We start from the raw sequence: 18,782 nt of genomic DNA, 5'->3' as shown, positions 1-18,782 counted from the left end.
AGCTTCAGGCCCTCTTCGAACTCACCTCCCTCAAAAGATCCACTTCCCATTCTACTTTTAGCCTGGCCTCACCTCCCTGGAACTCTGCCCCTCCCCCCTTTCTCAGTTCCTGCTGTTTGGAAGACCTTATGTGAACCCAATTCCCCTTGTCCAGGGAGAGGGGACAAGGTTAGAATGGAGCAGAAAACCTAAAGGGGGGAAATGAAGGGGGGTCTCACCTTCCTTGGTCCTCGCCCCCACCTCTAAATCCAGTAGCCTTTAAATCTTTCCCACCTTCCCGAGGCTCAAGTAAAGCTCTAGTAGAAATGAGTAAAGTAATAACTAGCAGCCAGCACAGGTTTGTTAAAAACAGATCATCCCTAACCAATCTTATTTCATTGCTCAACATAGTGACTAAATTATTAGACCAGGGAAATACTGTGGACGTTGTATCCTTAGACTTCAGCAAGGCATTTGACCAAGTAGACCACAACCTCCTTCTTGGTTAGCTAGTAAGAAGTGGGACAGAAGCATCTCCACCAGAGGGATTCCTAACTGGCTGACAAACCCTACCCAATGAGTAGTCCTTAATGGGTCTGCCTCTACCTGGAGGGAAGGAAGCAGTGGGGCACCCAGAGGTTCCCTCTTAGGCCCAGGACTCTTCCATATCTTCATAAACGACTTGGATGAGGGAACAGAAGGGGAACTCTCCAAATTTGCAGATGACACTAAGCAGGCAGGAATAGCCAACACCCCACAAGACAAGCTCAAAATCCAAAAGGCTCTTGAGAGACTTGAACACAGGGCCCCATGTAACAAAATGAAATTCAAGGTAGAGAAAAGGAAAGTCCTACACTTAGGTTAAAAAAAAACAGACCAACTGGACAGGTAGAGACGAGGTGGAACTTGGCTCAATGCCAGGAACTGTGAGAGTCTCTTGGAATCCGACTGGACGATCCCTTAAATATGAGCCAGCCGAGTGTTTCAGCAGCCAAAAAAGGCAATGCAATCCTAGGCTGCCTCAACAGAGGAATAAAAGGAAGATCACGTGAAGTGTTGATACCATTTTACAAAGCCTTAGTATGGCCACACTGGGAATCCTGCACCCAGTTTTGGTCACCACGATGTAGAAAAGATGCGGAGACCCTAGAAAGAGGGCAGAGAAGAGCAGCAGAGAGGATGAGGGGACTGGAGGATAAAACGTAGGAAGAACGGTTGCAGGAACTGGGCATGGCTGGTCTAGTGAAGAGAAGGACCAGGGGAGACAGGATGGCAGTCTTCCGATATCTCAGGGGCTGCCCCAAAGAAGAGGGAGTCAAGCTGTTCTCCAAGGCACCTGAGGGGAGGACAAGAAGCAATGGGTGGAAACTAATCAAGGAGAGAAGCAACTTAGAACTAAGGAGAAATTTCCTGGCAGTTAGAAGAATTAAACAGTGGAACAACTGGCCTCCAGAAGTTGTGAATTCTCCAACACTGGAAGTCTTTAAGAAGATGTCAGATAACCATTTGTCTGAAGTGGTGTAGGGTTTCCTGCCTAGGCAGAGGGGGTGGACTAGAAGACCTCCAAGGTCCCTTCCAACTCTGTTATTCTATTCTATTCTAAGGAGGGGGCTGGGAGGGACCCACGGATGCTGGGGAGCAGAGTGGGGGAGAAAGGAGCTGAGACCCCCCAAGAGAGACTTTGGGAAAGGGGTTGGAGGGCAAGAGAAGTGGGAGCTTCAAGGCCCAAATCCCTTTGGAGCCCCCAAAGCTTCTTCCGTTAAAAGAGGAAGGAGACGGAAAGCGAAAGAGGGAAACTGAGGCATTTTCAGACCCGAATCCACAAATGACACCAAAACTCCGTATAAGAAAAAGAATTTTGGCAGCTTCAGAAAATTCACTTTTTCTTCTGAATCTCAAACTTGAGGCTTTGAAAGTCAAGCAAGAGGGGAGCTTGGATTCCTTCTGGGGGAGCCCCTTAATTTGGGGAGGGGACCAAGGACCCCCCACCCCATAATCCCCGATTCCACAATCAGGACCTGGAGGGCGGGGGGGGGGAGGGGAGGCTTTGAGAGAAGGGCCTGGGAAATTAACTCCCCCAAATTCTCCCTTTTGTGCAGGGGGAGGGAGACCCTCCCTTTGAGGTGGTCTAGAATATTCTGAGGAGGGAAAAGGGGTCTTGGGCTGAATAAGCAACTTGAGTTTCTTCTCTGCGCCGAACTAAGTCTTCTATCGGGTGAAGTCAAGGGAGGCTCTGCCCGGAGACTGATGACGCTGCAGAAGGGAGGATTCCCATTGGTCCTCCTGCTCCTTCTGGACACTCCCACTTCTGAAGTCCGAGGGAAACTCCTCCTCCCCCCAATCCAGACCCACCGATTCCGCCTCTGGGGCTGGAGGCATCGGCGTCTTTCTCCTCTCTCTTTGGGGCGCTTGTGGGGCGGCATCCATGGCTTTTCCTGGGCTCCCCCTGATGCTGCTGGTGGGGGCGCTGGCCCGGATCCCCGGAAGCGAAGGGGGGAAGGAGACCCCCGGTAAGGAGGGGGCTGGGCGGGGGAGGAGGGGGCTGGGAAAGACCCCCGGAGGGGGAAGGCAAGTGCTGGGTCTCCAGAGCCTCCAACAGCCTCGATCTCTGTGCGGTCTCCTCCCCCTTCCTCCCCACATTCACCCCCAGGAGGACAGAGTGGGACCCCACCCCTTTCCCCATGATAGCCGAGGTGGGGGTCTCAGCCGGGCCTCTCTCTCGCCCCTCCCCAAGTGTCTGGATGGGAGTGGGCTGCCTGGAGAGAGGAAGGGAAGGGAAAGCGAAAGCGAAAGAGGGAAAGTGAGGCTGGATCCTCTCCCCAGCTCCCCCTTCACAGGGGAGCCCCTGAATTTGGGGAGGAGACCAAGAACACCCCACCCCACCCCCCATTATCCCCCATTGCTCCATCGGGAACTGGAGGGGGAGGGGGAACTGAGGGGGGATATTGGGGGCTCTGAGTTGCTTCTCCGGAACTGGGTCCCCTTTGTGAAAGGGGCTGGAAACCCTCCCGTTGAAGGGATCTTGAGGGGCTGCAAGGGGAGGATATTTTGGGATTCCCCCCCCCTTTCTTGTCCCCCTCCCCCCACTAGACACCCCCCCCCCCGCCAGCAAGTCTCCCTTCCTCTCTGGGACTGAGAGAGTCCCCTTTCCCTCCTCCAGGGAGCGTCTTCCTCCAGTCTCTCACGGAAGACCTCCAGCCACCCCTCCTTCTTCCGTGAGACCCTCCTCCGTTCCTAGCGGCTGGGAGCGATGGGCCCTGGAGTCCCTCCTGACAGCCTTCCTCCCCCTCCTCCCCCTCACAGCCCATTTCCTAGCCCAGAAGAAGGACCAGGGCCGCTTCCTCAACGGGACGCAGCGGCTGCGGTTCCTCTTCAGATGAGTCTACCCACCAAAAAGGGGGGAGGGAGGGGGTTGCGAAAGATAAGAAAGAAAGAAAGAAAGAAAGAAAGAAAGAAAGAAAGAAAGAAAGAGAGAGAGAGAGAGAGAAAGAAAGAAAGAAAGAAAGAAAGAAAGAAAGAAAAGAAAGAAAGAAAGAAAAAGAAAGAAAGAAAGAAAGAAAGAAAGAAAGAATGAATAGGGGGAAAATTTAGATTTCACCCCTGGATCCCTACGGAGATTCCCCCGTGAAGGAGGAGGGGCTGGGGAGAGAGGATCTGGCTGGATCAGGAGGGATCCCTGCAGATCCTCTCCGCCTCTTCCTGCCTGGACTGTCAGCTGAGGGTTTTCCTGGCTTCCCTTCGGATTGGGGTGAGTGTGGGACCCCCAAGTCCTGGCTGGCTGTGGGGCTGCCCCTCCCCACTTGTCACCCGGTGCAGCTGTTTTGGGGGCTCCCTCCTTCCATACTGAGCGGGGGGGGGAGCCCAGAAGGACCCCTCGAGCTCTGGATCCACTTCGCCCTTCTGGAGTCTCCGCAGCTCCAGCCTGGGCTCCCTCTGGGTACTGTGGGAGCTCAAAGGGCATCTAGTCCACCCTCCAGGCGCACAGAGGAAGGGAGACCGGATGAGAATCGTGGGGGGGGGGGGAAATGGGGCAAAAGGAAGTCCAGATTCCTCTCCGGAGCTGGCATGAAACAGCCCCCTCGAATGCAGCCCCCCCCTGAAATTATTCCCCCTCCCCCTTTCTCGGCTTCTCTCACTAAGTCTTCTATCGGGTGAAGTCAAGGGAGGCTCTGCCCGGAGACCGATGACGCTGCAGAAGGGAGGATTCCCATTGGTCCTCCTGCTCCTTCCGGACACTCCCAAGGCCGAAGTCCGAGGGAAACTCCTCCTCCCCCCAATCCAGACCCCCCGATTCCGCCTCTGGGGCTGGAGGCATCGGCGTCTTTCTCCTCTCTCTTTGGGGCGCTTGTGGGGCGGCATCCATGGCTTTTCCTGGGCTCCCCCTGATGCTGCTGGTGGGGGCGCTGGCCCGGATCCCCGGAAGCCAAGGGGGGAAGGAGACCCCCGGTAAGGAGGGGGCTGGGCGGGGGAGGAGGGGGTTGGGGGGAGGAGGAGGTTGGGAAAGACCCCCGGAGGGGGAAGGAAACTGCTGGGTCTCCAGAGCCTCCAACAGCCTCGATCTCTGCGTGGTCTCCTCCCCCTTCCTCCCCACATTCACCACTTACAGGAGAAACGGAGAGGGACCCCTCCCCCTTCCCCGATGGTAGCCGAGTGGGGGTCTCAGCCGAGCCTCTCTCTCGCCCCTCCCCAAGTGCCTGGGTGGGAGTGGGCTGCCTGGAGAGAGGAAGGGAAGGAAAAGCGAAAGAGGGAAAATGAGGCATTTTCAGCCCTGAATCCCCAGAAGGAAAAAGATTCATTTGAGCAAAAGGATTTTGGCTTCTTCAGAAACTTCCACTTTTTCTCCTGAATCTCAAATTTGAGGCTTTGAAGGTCAGGCAAGAGGGGGGCTTCCGTCCCTTCTGGGGGAGACCCTGAATTTGGGGAGGAGGCCAAGGACCCCCCACCCACCCACCCAAAATCCCCCATGGCTCCATCGGGGCCTGGAGGAGGAGGGGGGAAGTGAGGGAAGGGGATTTGGAGGCTCTGATTCGCTCCTCTCCATTGGCTCTCAAAAACTCCCCTTTGTGAAGGGGGCTGGAGACCCTCCCTTTGAGAGGCTCTTGGGGGAGGGTGCAAGGGGTCTTTGGGGGGAGGGGGCTAGGAAACAGGTGTGATCCCCGAGGATCCCCCCAAGGGAGGGAGATGGGCTGAAGATTGGGGGAAAGAAGAAAAGTTGGGGCGACCCAGGGAAGGTGGGGGTTGAAGGGCTGGGAGACCCCAGGAGTCTCAGTCTAGATGTCCTCATTGTGCCCCCTCCCCATGTTCCCCTCCCCACCAAAGGAAGAGATGGGGGGGAGATATGGATATTATTACCTTCCCTCCAGCCCCTCCCCCCATCATTCCTCCCCCTTTAGACCCAACGTTCCCTGCTCGACCAGTTGAGCTTCTGCCTGCCTTTTCCCTCCCTGGGAGGATGGAGGGGGGGGGTCCACCAGGAGGCTCCTCCCTCCCCTCCCCCTCTTTCTTTCCTGTCCCACCCCCACCCCCTTCCGGCCAGCAAGTCTGCCTTCCTCTCTGGGACTGAGAGGGTCCCCTTTTCCTCCTCCAGGGGGCGTCCTTCTCCAGGCTCTCGCGGAAGACCTCCAGCCCCCCCTCGCTCCTTCCGTGGGACCCTCCTCCTTTCATAGCGGCTGGGAGCGATGGGCCCTGGAGTCCCTCCTGACGGCTTTCCTCCTCCCCCCCCTCGCAGCCCATTTCCTGCACCAGGGGAAGCTCGAATGCCGCTTCCTCAACGGGACGCAGCGGGTGAGATACCTGGAGAGGTACTTCTACGACCGGCAGGAGTTTGTCCGCTTCGACAGCGACCTCGGGAAGTTCGTGGCCGTCACGGAGTTGGGGAAGGCGGATGCGGACAAGTGGAACAGCGATAAGCAGAAACTTCAGTACACGAAGGCCTCTGTGGATCGCTTCTGCCGGCACAACTACGAGGTTCTCCAGGGCGGCCCTGTGGTTGGGCGGAGAGGTGAGTCCGAGGGGAGTTTGGGGAGGGGATGCGGACTATTGGAACAGCAATAAGCAGCTCCTGCAGTACGAGAAGGCCCGAGGGGATCGCTTCTGCCGACAGGGCTACAAGGTGGGCAGCTATGAGGCGGCCAAGGCTGATTGCCCAGAGAGGTGAGTCCGAGGGGAGGGGAGAGTTTGGGGGGGAGTTTGGGGGGAGGGGGGAGTCTGGTGGGAGGGGGGGAGTGTGTGGGGGAGGGGGCAGTTTGGGGGGGAGGGGATGCGGGGACCCCCTCCTTTTCCTTTCCTTCCCTTGAGGGAGACTCTCCCGGGTGAAGTTTTCCTCCTTAGTTCTCCTCCTCCTCCTCCCTCCAATTCTCCCTCTGACCCTCATTCATTCCCACAACTCCCCCCTTCTCCTCCCCCCCCATAAGGACCCCAAACCTTCCCCTCCCCGGAATCTGGGACCCCCTGGATCCCCCCAAGAGATCGAATCTATTCATCCACCAACCTTTAGAAGTCAGGAAAGTAAAATAAATAAGTGCATGAAACTAAATCAACAAATTAAAATTAAATGAATAAATGAAAAATTAAATAAATAAAAATTTAAAAATTAAATAAATAAATAATAAAATAAATAAATACATAAATAAAAAATAAATAAATAAACAATAAAATAAATACACAATTAAATAATAAAATAAATACATAATAAAATAAATAAATACATAATAAAATAAATACATAAATAATAGCATATATACATAAATAATATAATAAGCTAGGAGGACGATGACATCCATCTAATAGGATATCAGAATTAGGAAACGAATGAATAATATTCTCTCAAATTTGAGAGAGAGTTTGAAATAGTTTTACCACCAAAGAGGATGTTTTCCTGGAGATAATAATCCCCTGATTGATAATATTCAACATTTAATTATTTCTTACTATCAATTCAACATTCTTGTCATCTGGCACATTTGAAATAATTCTCATTCCAGCAATATTTACCATGGAAATTTCCTCCCTTCTACTAATTTCTCTAATGATTTTTCATAACTCCTGAAAGTGCCTCAGTCCCTTTGACTTTGTTTCTCCCCAGCTTTCTCCCCCTAAGCAGAATGCATTTTTCTCATAAATTCAAAATAGTGATCCTGAATTTCATTGGGATTCATATATTTCCTTCCTGTGAAATCCCTCCTCACAAAAGGATTATTTTTACTGCCATGAAAATATTTTAGAGGAGAAGCAAAGAATATTAAATCTGTTTTTCTTAGTCCCTTTGCCTTCGTTTCCTTTCTTTGAATAAATATTCCTGTTGGGATCTTTTGCAATGGTCAAGGTAGCCTAACGACATAGAAAACCACATCCTTTGCTATGCTTCAACACCTGCTGTTTATGCAAGAAATGCTAACCACAGAGCCTGTCCAGAGAACTCCGGACAGGAGAGAAAAAACCACATCCTATGGAAAGCTTTAACCAATTATATGGCTGTATGCTAACCTGTTTAGTTCTGCCCTTCCAAAAGCAGGTAACCAATCATGTAATAACACGATAATAATGGAAACTTTTTGAATGCCTTCTGACTTAATAAAAGCAGGCTCCAGAACACATTCGGGGCTCATATCATCTCAAGGAAACTTTGCTGTCATCCTGTTATTTCATCTCATGTATGAGCCCTCCCTAATGCAGCTGGCGACGCTGCATTTTGGTGACCCCGACGTGATTTCTTTGCGAAGAAGCCGTTAGATCGAACTGCCCATTCTCATCGCTGAGGAAAGCCGCGCAAATCGTCCGTCTGAAAGACGACAGGATCTCGTGAGTTATGGGTGGAAAGTTTTCCCAACCTCAAATAGGTCATTTGAAGGAATTGGGGGAATTAATCGATGCTACTTCTAAGATCGCCTCTCAAAGTGGTAAAAAATTACCACGAATAAAGAAAAAGGAGATTAGGAATTTGTTAACTTACATTTGGCAAAAATTTCCATTTTACCCTGAGAAAGGGACTTTAAAAATCTCTATATGGATCAAATTGGGGGAATATTTGCATCAATCTCCTAGAGCACCTATTCAAATAGTGATTAATTGGCGCATAATTATGGAATGTTTAGTTGTTCATCATAAATATGATCCTAATTCACCTTCTAAGCCAGGAGGTGGCGTACCTCCCCCGTACGATGAAATTCAAAAAGAAAAGGCTTCGCTCTCTACCTTAAGCCATCCTAGAGCGACTGCTCCAATTCCTCCTTTACAAACTCAAGGAGGATCTATAGTCCAAGCTCTCCATCAGGCTAGACGGGAGGGTCAAATCGACCCTGAAGACCTTGAGACCTCTGCTCTGTTTCCAGTAAGTTGGGCAGCTCCACAGGGAGCTCCTGCCGGAGCAGCAGTCCAACCTGTTCACCATCATGTCAACTATAAAAATATAAGAGACATTAAAGCCGCTGTCAGGGATTATGGTCTTCATTCTCGCTATGTTCTTGGCTTGCTTACTTCACTTTCCTCGGCTACTGCTGAAATGCTTTTAGCTGACTGGCAATGTCTTTTCGGAATGATTTTAACTCCCTCTCAATATGTTATTTGGAATTCAGAATATGGAAAACAAATTGCCATTGCTGTCACTAGTGGCCTTCCTCAAAACGTACTTTTAGATGATTTAATGGGGACTGGCACTCGTGCAACCATTGCACAACAGATTTTGTCTGACAGAGCAGCATTTCCAATAATTAAGGACGCTGCTTTCACTGCCTTTAGAAAGGTAGATGACAACCAAGGTGTTCCCCTACAAACATTCTCAAAAATTATGCAAAACCCAAATGAAGATTATGCATCTTTTATTAGTCGTCTTCAATTGGCTTTAGAATGACAAATTGACAATGTGGAGGCTCGCAATGAATTAATGATGAAATTGGCTTTTGAAAATGCAAATCCTGACTGTCAAAAGGTGCTTCAACCCATTGCCAATAAGCCTGGTACTGTTTTAGCGGACCTTTTACAAGCTTGCCGCATTGTGGGTACTACAAGTCATAAAATGGCTGCTTTAGCTTCTGCCATAACCACGTCTTTAGCTCCGTCTTCTTCTTCCTCTGCTTCTGAGGTGCTCCCACTTTCGCACCCTACGGGAAATTGCTTTAACTGTGGTAAACCAGGACATTTTAAAAATCAATGCAAAGCACCAGGAGGTGGCGCTAATCGCTATTCCTCCCCAACCATGGCCAGACCTTCCACTGTTTGCCCTAAATGTAAAAAGGGTTTTCACTGGGCAAACCAGTGTCGCTCCACCAACCAGTCTCAGCCACATCAAAATTTTCCCAAAAGCCCATCATCTCAAAACCAGCAACAGTCGGGAAACTAGTTGAGGGGCCTACAGCTAGCCCCGCCCCAAAGGCTGAAATTGAACATTCTAAAGTTTGGTCACAGTCATACCCTATGGTTGCTAATGATACAATTGACTATGTAATTCCTGGAAAAGTTGATTTTCTTTTTATTTCTCCACAAACCTCTATCCAATTGCCTCCATCTCTGCCTGTCATCGTTATGCCTAATCTTGATCTTACTGCTCAGGGGGTGCTTGCTTCTCCTTTTTTGCGTTCCTCTGACTCTCTCTCTGACTTAGCCTTAGCAATCATAGTCAACTCTCCAGTTACTATAAAAAAGGGAGATGTTGTAGCCACTATGATTGCTCTGGATTCATCTTCTCAGGCGTTGGCCTTAGAACAAACTGTGGGGCACTTTCGCCCTACTGCTGAATTTCAACTCAATGGGCGTTCCTTTTTTGGTATTTTAGACACTGGAGCTGACGTGTCAGTAATCCGGTCTGCTGAGTGGCCCTCCCATTGGCCCACTGACTCCGCCCCGGCCGTCAGAGGGGTAGGTGGATCTCAGTCAGCTCGCATTAGTAAGGATTGGCTTGCTGTCACTTCAGACTCCAGTACCATCACCGCCCACATTAAGCCTGTCATTTTGCCTTTTCACATCAACTTGTGGGGAAGAGATTTAATGTCACAACTTAAAGGCAAACTCACATTACAATGAACCCTCAACAATTTGTACTTCAATTGCAATTGAAGACTACGACCCCTATTTGGGTCGACCAGTGGCCATTACCTATAGAAAAACTACAAGCTTTAAAAGAATTAGTTGCTCAACAATTAGAAAAAGGCCACATTGAAACATCTGTTAGCCCATATAATTCACCTGTTTTTGTCATTAAAAAGAAATCAGGCCATTGGCGTCTTCTGAATGATTTGCGCCTCATCAACCACGTTTTACAACCCATGGGGGCCCTCCAGTGTGGCCTACCCAATCCTAACCTTATCCCTCAAGATTATGACTTAATGATTATTGATTTAAAAGACTGTTTCTTCTCTATTCCTTTACATCCTGCGGATAAACATCTTTTTGCTTTTACTATCCCTGAACTCAACAATTCTAAACCTACTTCCAGATATCAATGGAAAGTCTTGCCCCAAGGAATGCTAAACTCACCTACCATGTGTCAATATTATGTTTCCCAAATTTTACAACCATATCGAAAGGCATTTCCTCAATTTTTAATTTACCATTATATGGATGATATCTTAGTAGCAGCCCCTGGCCCCAAAGGGACTGTCCTCAAAACCTTTCCTACACTGCAAACCATATTACAACAAGGAGGTTTGCATATTGCCCCTGATAAAATTCAAACTTCATATCCTTTTTCTTATTTAGGACACAAGGTCCTTGCCTCTCAATCTGTTCCTGTCCTTCCCTTTTTAAAACTTCCTGATAATCCTACTCTTTTGCAGTTGCAACAATATTTGGGTTCCATTAACTGGACCCGTCATTATTTAAGCCTTACTACTCATCAATTGTCTCCTCTTTTTTCTGCACTAACTTTAGGAAAACATCCTTCTGATAGAATAGGTTTAACTCAAGAACATCATGCTGTTATAAAATTAGTTAATGAAGCCTTATCAACAAAATGGGTAGATAGGATGCAAGAAAATATCCCTTTATCAATCTTAATCATCAACACCCCTGTCATTCCCACTGCTGCCCTTGTTCAGGTTGTTTCTCCTCCAAAACTTTTTATTTTAGAATGGATACATTTATCTCACACTCCTCGAACCTCTATCACTCAGAAATCTTCTCAGTTTGCTCATTTAATAATAAAATCTAGAAATCGCTCAAAAGCCCTCATGGGCTTCGAGCCTGTTGTGTTGTTTGTTCCTTGCTCTCTTGTTACTTGGGAATCTTTATTTTCCACTTGTGACCACCTACAGTTTGCTCTTGCGGATTGGCCTGGTAAAGTGTCTTGTCATGCTCCCCATGACCCTCGACTATCTCTCTTGAACTCTGTACCTTTTCAGTGGTCCTCCCCCTACTCACCTGTTCCCCTTGCTAATGCAGTCACTGTCTTTGCTGATGGCAGCAAGCAGTTTGGTGCATGCACTTGGCAACAGGATGGTGAATGGATAATTAAAACCACATCTGAACAAACTTCTGCTCAACGATCTGAATTAGCTGCTTCCTTATTGGCCTTTCAACACTTTCAACATCAACCCTTTAATCTTATAGTAGACAGTTTGTATGTTTTCCAAGTTATTTCTTCCGTCTACATGTCTTATTTATCTCCCTCTATTGAATCTTCTTTGATGTCATTATTTTTAGCTTTACAATCTTTTATCAATGCTAGGTCAAATCCATTTCATGTTTCTCACATTAGAAGTCATCAACCTTTTCCTGGCATCATCCAGGAAGGCAATGACCGTGCTGATGCAGCTGCCACTGCTGCTTCTGCGTCTACAATTGTCTTTCCTCTTACCTCTCCCACTCCTTGGGAAAGTCATTCATACTTTCATCAAAACAAAAAGGCTCTCATTAGACAATTTGGCATCACTGCTGCCGAAGCCTCGGCAATTTTACAACAATGTCCTACTTGTAGTAAACAGTCTCATTCCATTCCTATGGGTGTCAATCCCAGAGGAACTGAATGCTGTCAAATTTGGCAAATGGATGTTACCCAATATCCTTCCTTTTCCCCATGGAAGTATATTCACGTATCTATTGATACTTTTTCTGGGTTCATCATGGCTTCACCCCAAAGGGGTGAATCCACCAAGCATGTTATGAATCATTGCATTCGTACCTTTGCATCGCTGGGACGTCCAAATGAACTCAAAACTGACAATGGCCCTGCTTATACCAGCAGTGCCTTTGCTGACTTTTGTTCGAAATGGGGAATCACTCATAAGTTTGGCATTCCCTATAACAGCCAAGGTCAAGCCTTGGTTGAAAGGGCTAACCAAACCTTAAAACATGCATTAGACAGACACATTGACAAAAAAGGGAAAAACCTCCCTAACCTCCCAACGGTGCAAAACATTTTGAACTTATGCTTATTTTCCTTGAATTTTTTAAACTTGACTGGCACTCCTGCCTCTTCTGCTGCCACAAGGCATTTTTCTTCCCCCTCCCTCTCTCTCCCCCGCCCTCAGGTTTGGTATCGCCAACTCCCAGATCCTGCCTGGAGAGGGCCTGCTGATCTCATCACCTGGGGAAGAGGCTACGCAGCAGTCCAACTGCCTGAAAAAGTCTTGTGGGTTCCTGGTCGCTGTATCCGGCCTTACTTTGCACCAGCACCCCACCCATCTCCGCTGCCAGCCTCCCCGTCTCCTGAGTCTGCAACCATTGATGTGTGACTTTATACTCCCAGGCTATACCTTGTGAATTCCGGATCGCCATGTCTGCCAATTCCATCCCAAGTTACATCCACATGACTGTATTCCTAACAATACTTTGCCTAACATGACAATCTTTAACCTCCCTCTCAGAAGTGGTTTTGCAAAACAGAAGAGGACTCGATTTATTTTTTTTAAAAAAAGAAGGGGGGGTTATGTATGGCCTTAAGGGAAGAATGTTGTTTTTATGGTTATGTATGGCCTTAAGGGAAGAATGTTGTTTTTATGGTTATGTGTGGCCTTAAGGGAAGAATGTTGTTTTTATGCAGACCACTCTGGCATAGTACAGGACTCTATGACAAAACTCAAGAGAAGGCCTGAATAAATGAAAAAAGGAGAGGGAAGATCAACAAGGATGGTTTGGAAACTGGTATAACCTTTCCCCTTAGCTCAACACTTTGCTAAGTGCTTTTATAGGACCATTAATTTTGCTTGTATTAGTGTGCACAATTGGTCCATGCTTATTTAATCGCTTTTCTACATTTATTACATCTAGAATAGATTCATTGCAGACCATGCTGTTGCAATCCCAGAATACCCTCTGGGACCTCGAAAGCAGAGGGACCTACCAACCCATACCTCAGGATGAGGTGTCAAATAATTTCATCGTGAGTGAAGAGGATGAGTCAATCCTTTAGCTCACTTTGCAAACCATACAAACATCTCCTCAAAAAAAAAAAAAACATCAGGGTAAGGTCAACGATACAGGCTGAGTCGGAGGACTTGACCTTGTATCCAGTGGTCAGTGAGTGATAGTGAATCTCGGGCCCGGAGGGGCCTGGGCCACACTCCGGCTCCAACCGCCACAGCCTTTCCATTGAAATTAAAAAAAAAAGGAGGAGATGTTGGGATCTTTTGCAATGGTCAAGGTAGCCTAACGACATAGAAAACCACATCCTTTGCTATGCTTCAACACCTGCTGTTTATGCAAGAAATGCTAACCACAGAGCCTGTCCAGAGAACTCCGGACAGGAGAGAAAAAAACCACATCCTATGGAAAGCTTTAACCAATTATATGGCTGTATGCTAACCTGTTTAGTTCTGCCCTGCCACAAGCAGGTAACCAATCATGTAATCACACGATAATAATGGAAACTTTTTGAATGCCTTCTGACTTAATAAAAGCAGGCTCCAGAACACATTCGGGGCTCATATCATCTCAAGGAAACTTTGCTGTCATCCTGTTATTTCATCTCATGTATGAGCCCTCCCTAATGCAGCTGGCGACGCTGCATATTCCGTGCATTTAGAGCAAATTGTTGGTCCGGCTGCAGTTCAGGAGACCTGAAATCACTGGGTGTTTCTTGAGTCTCTTTGGGGGGATTTTCTCTTCCTTTTTCTTTGACTTCTGAGCTGACTTTTCTCTCCGGAGAGATCCGGGCGTCTCCTTCCCCCGAGGGGCCAAAGCTTTTCTCTGGCCACCAAGAGAGGCTCTCAGCCTTTCCTGAACTCTCCCCAAAATCAATTCAGCCTCCATTTCTCTGGAAAAATCCCCTCTGAGTCTTATACTTCTTGTTCAATGAACCCCAACAAAGGAGCATCTCACTAATTGCAATACTTTAACCCCAAACCTTCCAAAACTACCATCGATTCTATGGGTGCTTCATCAGAAAGAAATGTTTAACTCTGGGTCACATTTTCTACTGCATTCAGCATTAAAGTTGATATTAAAAATGAACCTTGAATATCACCGTGTGAGGGAGACAAAATGTATTGTGTGTTCCTGCTGTTTTAAACTGAGAGGTCTCCAAATGTCGATTAAATGAAATTCCTGGATGGACAGAAGGAGAAAGTGGTGTCTTGGAGGAGGGAGGGGGTGTTTTTAAAAATGGGATTTCTGTTGGGTGTGTGGAGGAAATGATAGGCGGTGATGATCCTTGCAGCCTGGAACAGCTGATAGGTGGAATTTCGGGAGGTTTCTAAGAAGAGGTTGGAGAGCCACATATCTGAAATGTTACAGGGTTTCCCTCCTGAGCAGGGGGTTAGACTAGAAGACCTCCAAGGCCCCTTCCAACTCTGTTCTTCTGCTGAGGGATTTGCCTATTTTGACGATTCTTCCCTTTTGATGAGGTCACCTGATCCCAACCAAGAAGGATTTAGGTTTCCCCATTTTTCAGGATCCCTTTTCATGTCTTCCTGCAATTTGCTTTGGAAGATGACTCCAAACACCGTCCCAAATGTCTTTTCTCCAAAGGCAACTGGACTTTGGTTTTCCTTCAAGACATTTTGCTTCTCATCCAAGAAGCTTCGATTCAGGCACTGAAAAGTGAAGAAACTTCTCAGATGAGAAGCGAAATGTCTTTTGGGGAAAAAAGCTCTTTTGGGTCAACCATGACCTGGACTGACTCAGAATCTCCACAGACACTCAAAACACAGAATATTTTTAAGAGAGAAAAGGAGCCTTGAACTAACCAACCTGTGCCTCTCATGTGCCTCCTTCTCCTCCTTCCCTCCAGCCAAGCCCACCGTCACCATCTCCCCCACCAAGATGGAACCCAATTCCCCCAACACCATCCTCCTCTGCACCGCGACGGGCTTTTACCCCGTGAAGATCGAGATCCAGTGGCTGAAGAATGGCCAGGAGGAGAAGGAGGGCGTGGCCTATGGGGAGGAGCTCCAGAATGGAGACTGGACCTACCAGCTGCAGGTGATGCTGGAGACCCAGCCCCAGCGAGGAGACATCTACACTTGCAAGGTGGAGCACGCCAGCCTGGAGGCCCCCATCACCGTCCAGTGGGGTAAGCCCCTCCGCTCCCTCCCTCCCCTCCTCTGGGGATGCCATCCAACCTGAGAAGGGGAAGGACCCTCCCTGTAGAGAGAATAAGAATGGACCCTCCTCCTGGGGGAAGGTGGGCCTGATCCTCCTGCTCAGGTGAGGCTCCTTCTCCTTCCCCAGAGCCTCGTACCTCCAGCTCTGCCAAGAGCAAACTCTGGACAGGGATTATGGGAGCTGTGATAGGAGTGTCCTTCTTTGCGGTGGGGCTCTTCTCCTACCTGAAGAGCAAGAAAGGTGAGTCTGGGGGGCTGGAGGAGAGGTTGTGGGGAGGGGACCACCTAGGGGAGGCCTCTCATCAAGCTCAGCAGGTGGCCAAGAGGGTCTCCTGGAGGAATATTTTTGGCAGCTTATCTTGTTTGAGGGGCTATTAAGGGAAGATCCTGCAACCTATTATGGGCTATCGAAGGGGAGGGGGACCCCCTGAGTCCTGCAGCCCATGAAGGGTCCTGATTGGGTCTTTTTCTCCTTCCAGCAATTCCCATCCAACCTCCTGCAGGTGAGTTTCTCCTCTTCCTCCCTTATCTGAACTCCTCCTAAAAGTTATAGGTGGTTTTTTTTTAATTCTTTAATTGCTCCTTTAAAAAAAAACATGCCTGAACAATATTCCACCCCTGTGGCTATTCTGAAAGGGGTGAGTCCCATGCTACTATGCACTGTGTCATTGAAGGCCACTTCAGCAAATGGCAGGAGATGTTCCCACCTAAATTGCTGATAATTAACATAAGCATCTCAGGTATTGTTCTATCGCTTTGTTAGCTCGTTCTTAAGCACCTTTCGTACTTGGATGGAAGGTGGAGCTGAGCCCTTGAGATGACCCTATCAACTTAATGAACTCCAACTTCCAAAACTTCACCCTGAACTAGACACCCCTCCCCCATCCGAGATGATCCTTCTTGGCCCCCCCTTCAGACTCATTTGGGCTCATTAGTTGGAACCTTGACAGGCTCCTCTTCCTGACCCCCCCTTCTCCTTGTGAGAATTCACACAATTTCTGGCCAAGTGACCTCAGTCTGCACCTTTTTCTGCCACCCCCTTTGTAGCCCCCTCTTCTTTCTTCATATGGAAGGTCTGCAGGGAGTGGGGAGGGGGATGCCCTCTTGATTAACCCTTTAATTAAGTCAGGGAGAATTCCAAAATCCCCTGGAGATGAAAGGGGGAGGAATCCCTCATCCATCCCAGCCTTTTCGTTCCTACAATCGGCACATTCTCCCTCTATCTGTCCCTGCCTATCAACCACCCCCCTGCAGTGTGGGTCTGCCTTGGGATTGGGGTGCTAAAATGGAAGATAATATGATTTTTACACTAAAAGTTTCTCTTTATATTCTAATTTTCTTCCCCATCTCTTTTTCTACAGCACTCATGAATTAATCCTGCTCTCTGATGCAAAAGGAAATTATTTCTTTAGTAGCTGATGATTGTTTGTCCTGTTTGCAACCTCTGAAAAATGGAGGCTGAAGGTGGCAGGTTGGGGAGAGGAGGAGAATGTCAGCCTGGACCTTCTCCTGCTGAGATGCCCCTCCCCCAAGCATCGTTTCAGGGCCTCCCTTTCTTGGGAAGGAGGGTTGGAGACGATCTAGACTGCCCCTAGGAATGCTGGGTGGACCTGTCCCTCCAGCCCCCTCATCTCCCCTGGCTTTGAACCCACAGCAGCTTCATCTACATTATTCTTACTACGAATCACTTCCCCTCCCTTTGCTTTGCTGTAAAGGAATAAACTTCTGATGTAAGAAAATCCTGCAATTCTTCCTTCCTTCCTCTTCCTCCTCTTTCCTTCCCCCACAGGAGGCTCCTCCGTCCGCTGCCTCTAGATTGACCATCCCTGCTGCTTCAGGTCACAAGCCAGAACTGGTTTGGGTTGGCTTATCCAGTGAGGGGAAGGGAAGTCTCCAAGAAGGAGGGGGTCCACACCCTTCCCCTCCCTGGATAAGCCGACCCAAACCCCCTCTGGAGGAGTAGAATGACAGCAGACACAGTGGTCTCCAAGCACTTTTGGGGAGACATTGGTGGCAATTTCCCCCTACATTCACCCAGCCATTTGAGCCATTTCCCTCCTTCACAACCGGAGACTCCTGCCAGATTTTGGCACCCAGCGCCTCCCTCCCTCCCTCTTTGGGGCTCAGAATCTAATGGCATGGGGTCTCCTGCTTGATGGTATAGATGGTGATGGGTCACCCCTAATCGAGCAGGGGGTTGATCTAGATCAGCGGTTCTCAACCTGTGTGTCGCGACACCTTTGGTGCTCGAACGACCTTTTCACAGGGGTTGCCGAGGAGCCTCCCATGGAGAGGCTGGTGAGAAGCCGGCTCGAAGGGAAGGAGCGGCTTGGGTTCCCCGCACGACGGAAGGAGAGGTGCCAGAAGACTGACGGGCTTCCCAGCATGCCAGTCCGGCTGGCCTCCCATGCGGGCGTTTTTCAGTGACTGGTCCTGCCCGGGAGCTCCTACGGGGCCTTCGCCGGGGTTGAGCTGCATCAAAGGGGGAGGCTTGGGCAGCGAGAAGGGCAACGGCTGAGGAGAGGCTGCGGCGGCTGCTGAGTCTCCACCTGACATCGTTTTCCCCCTGTTCCCCTGGCACAGGCCTGGCCCCGCTGAGCCGGCTCTGCTTAGTTCTGCCAGGATCCGAGGGGGAGATAGTTAGCTAGAAACCGAACAGAGAAGAAGGGAAGAGAGAGCGGACTGGGGACACGGGAGGGGGAGGAGGGAGTTACTAGTGGGAAGTCTGCGAGGTGGGATCACCAGGAACCCAGGTGGAGGAGGAAATAGCAAAACCTTGCGCCGGTAGGAGAGCGGCTTCTGCTGCTCTCGCCGAAGGCGGCCGAGCGTCCAAGATCAGAGAGAGAGAGAGAGAGAGAGAGTGGGTGGGGGCAAAATAGGAGCCCAAATGGAGGCAAGGAGGGGAAGAAGAGCGGCTCCCTGCTGACCCAATCGCGGAATCTGCTCTCCGCCCCGAGAAGGCACGAGCCTCTCGCCTTCTTTTGTCATTCCGTGTCCTTCGCAGGCAGTGTCGGAAAGAGCTTCAGCCCTTTTCTCGCACTCATCTCTTGTGCAGGCAAGCAAAATACTCTCCTGGGCCAGGATCAAGGTGGAGGGGACAACACCCAGTTCAAAATTTGCTTTATTATGGGGTCCTTTGCAGAGTGGCGTGCAACGTCACTAGATGAGATGGGTCCGGTTTCCAGGCAGTCAATGAGGAGGACCAATGTCTCGGGTGTGGGGTTGGCGAGGACTTCGGGCAATGGGCAGTGGCTCAAAGCATCCATGTGCCCTAAAGTGGGGCCAGGTTGGTGAATGAGGCGGTAGGAATAGGCTGCTAAAAATATAGTC

The 18,782-nt window shown here is 49.2% G+C and overlaps 2 protein-coding genes across 3 annotated transcripts in view; one reads left to right on the top strand and one right to left on the bottom strand.

Moving 5' to 3' along the window:
- Positions 1–18,782, bottom strand: part of LOC309382524 (uncharacterized protein) — a gene marked incomplete at its 5' end in the record, with an annotated part of 469,143 nt that overhangs the window by 40,747 nt on the left and 409,614 nt on the right. The window lies entirely within an intron of this gene.
- Positions 2,340–17,191, top strand: LOC309384821 (H-2 class II histocompatibility antigen, E-S beta chain-like). 2 transcript variants are annotated; one of them, XM_081938627.1, is made up of 6 exons: positions 2,340–2,489; positions 5,708–5,980; positions 15,140–15,421; positions 15,580–15,693; positions 15,932–15,955; positions 16,814–17,191. In XM_081938627.1, exons 1-6 carry the CDS (start codon positions 2,405–2,407, stop codon positions 16,825–16,827), a joined length of 792 nt encoding a protein of 263 aa, XP_081794753.1. In that variant the 5' UTR covers positions 2,340–2,404; the 3' UTR covers positions 16,828–17,191. The 2 variants fall into 2 exon arrangements, with proteins under 2 accessions (XP_081794753.1, XP_081794752.1); XM_081938626.1 differs by lacking the exon at positions 2,340–2,489 and adding an exon at positions 4,251–4,425.

Source organism: Natrix helvetica (genome assembly GCF_964273705.1).
Source record: "Natrix helvetica genome assembly, chromosome: 1".
Lineage (NCBI taxonomy): Eukaryota > Metazoa > Chordata > Lepidosauria > Squamata > Natricidae > Natrix > Natrix helvetica.
This window is presented reverse-complemented; position numbering and strand designations above follow the sequence as displayed.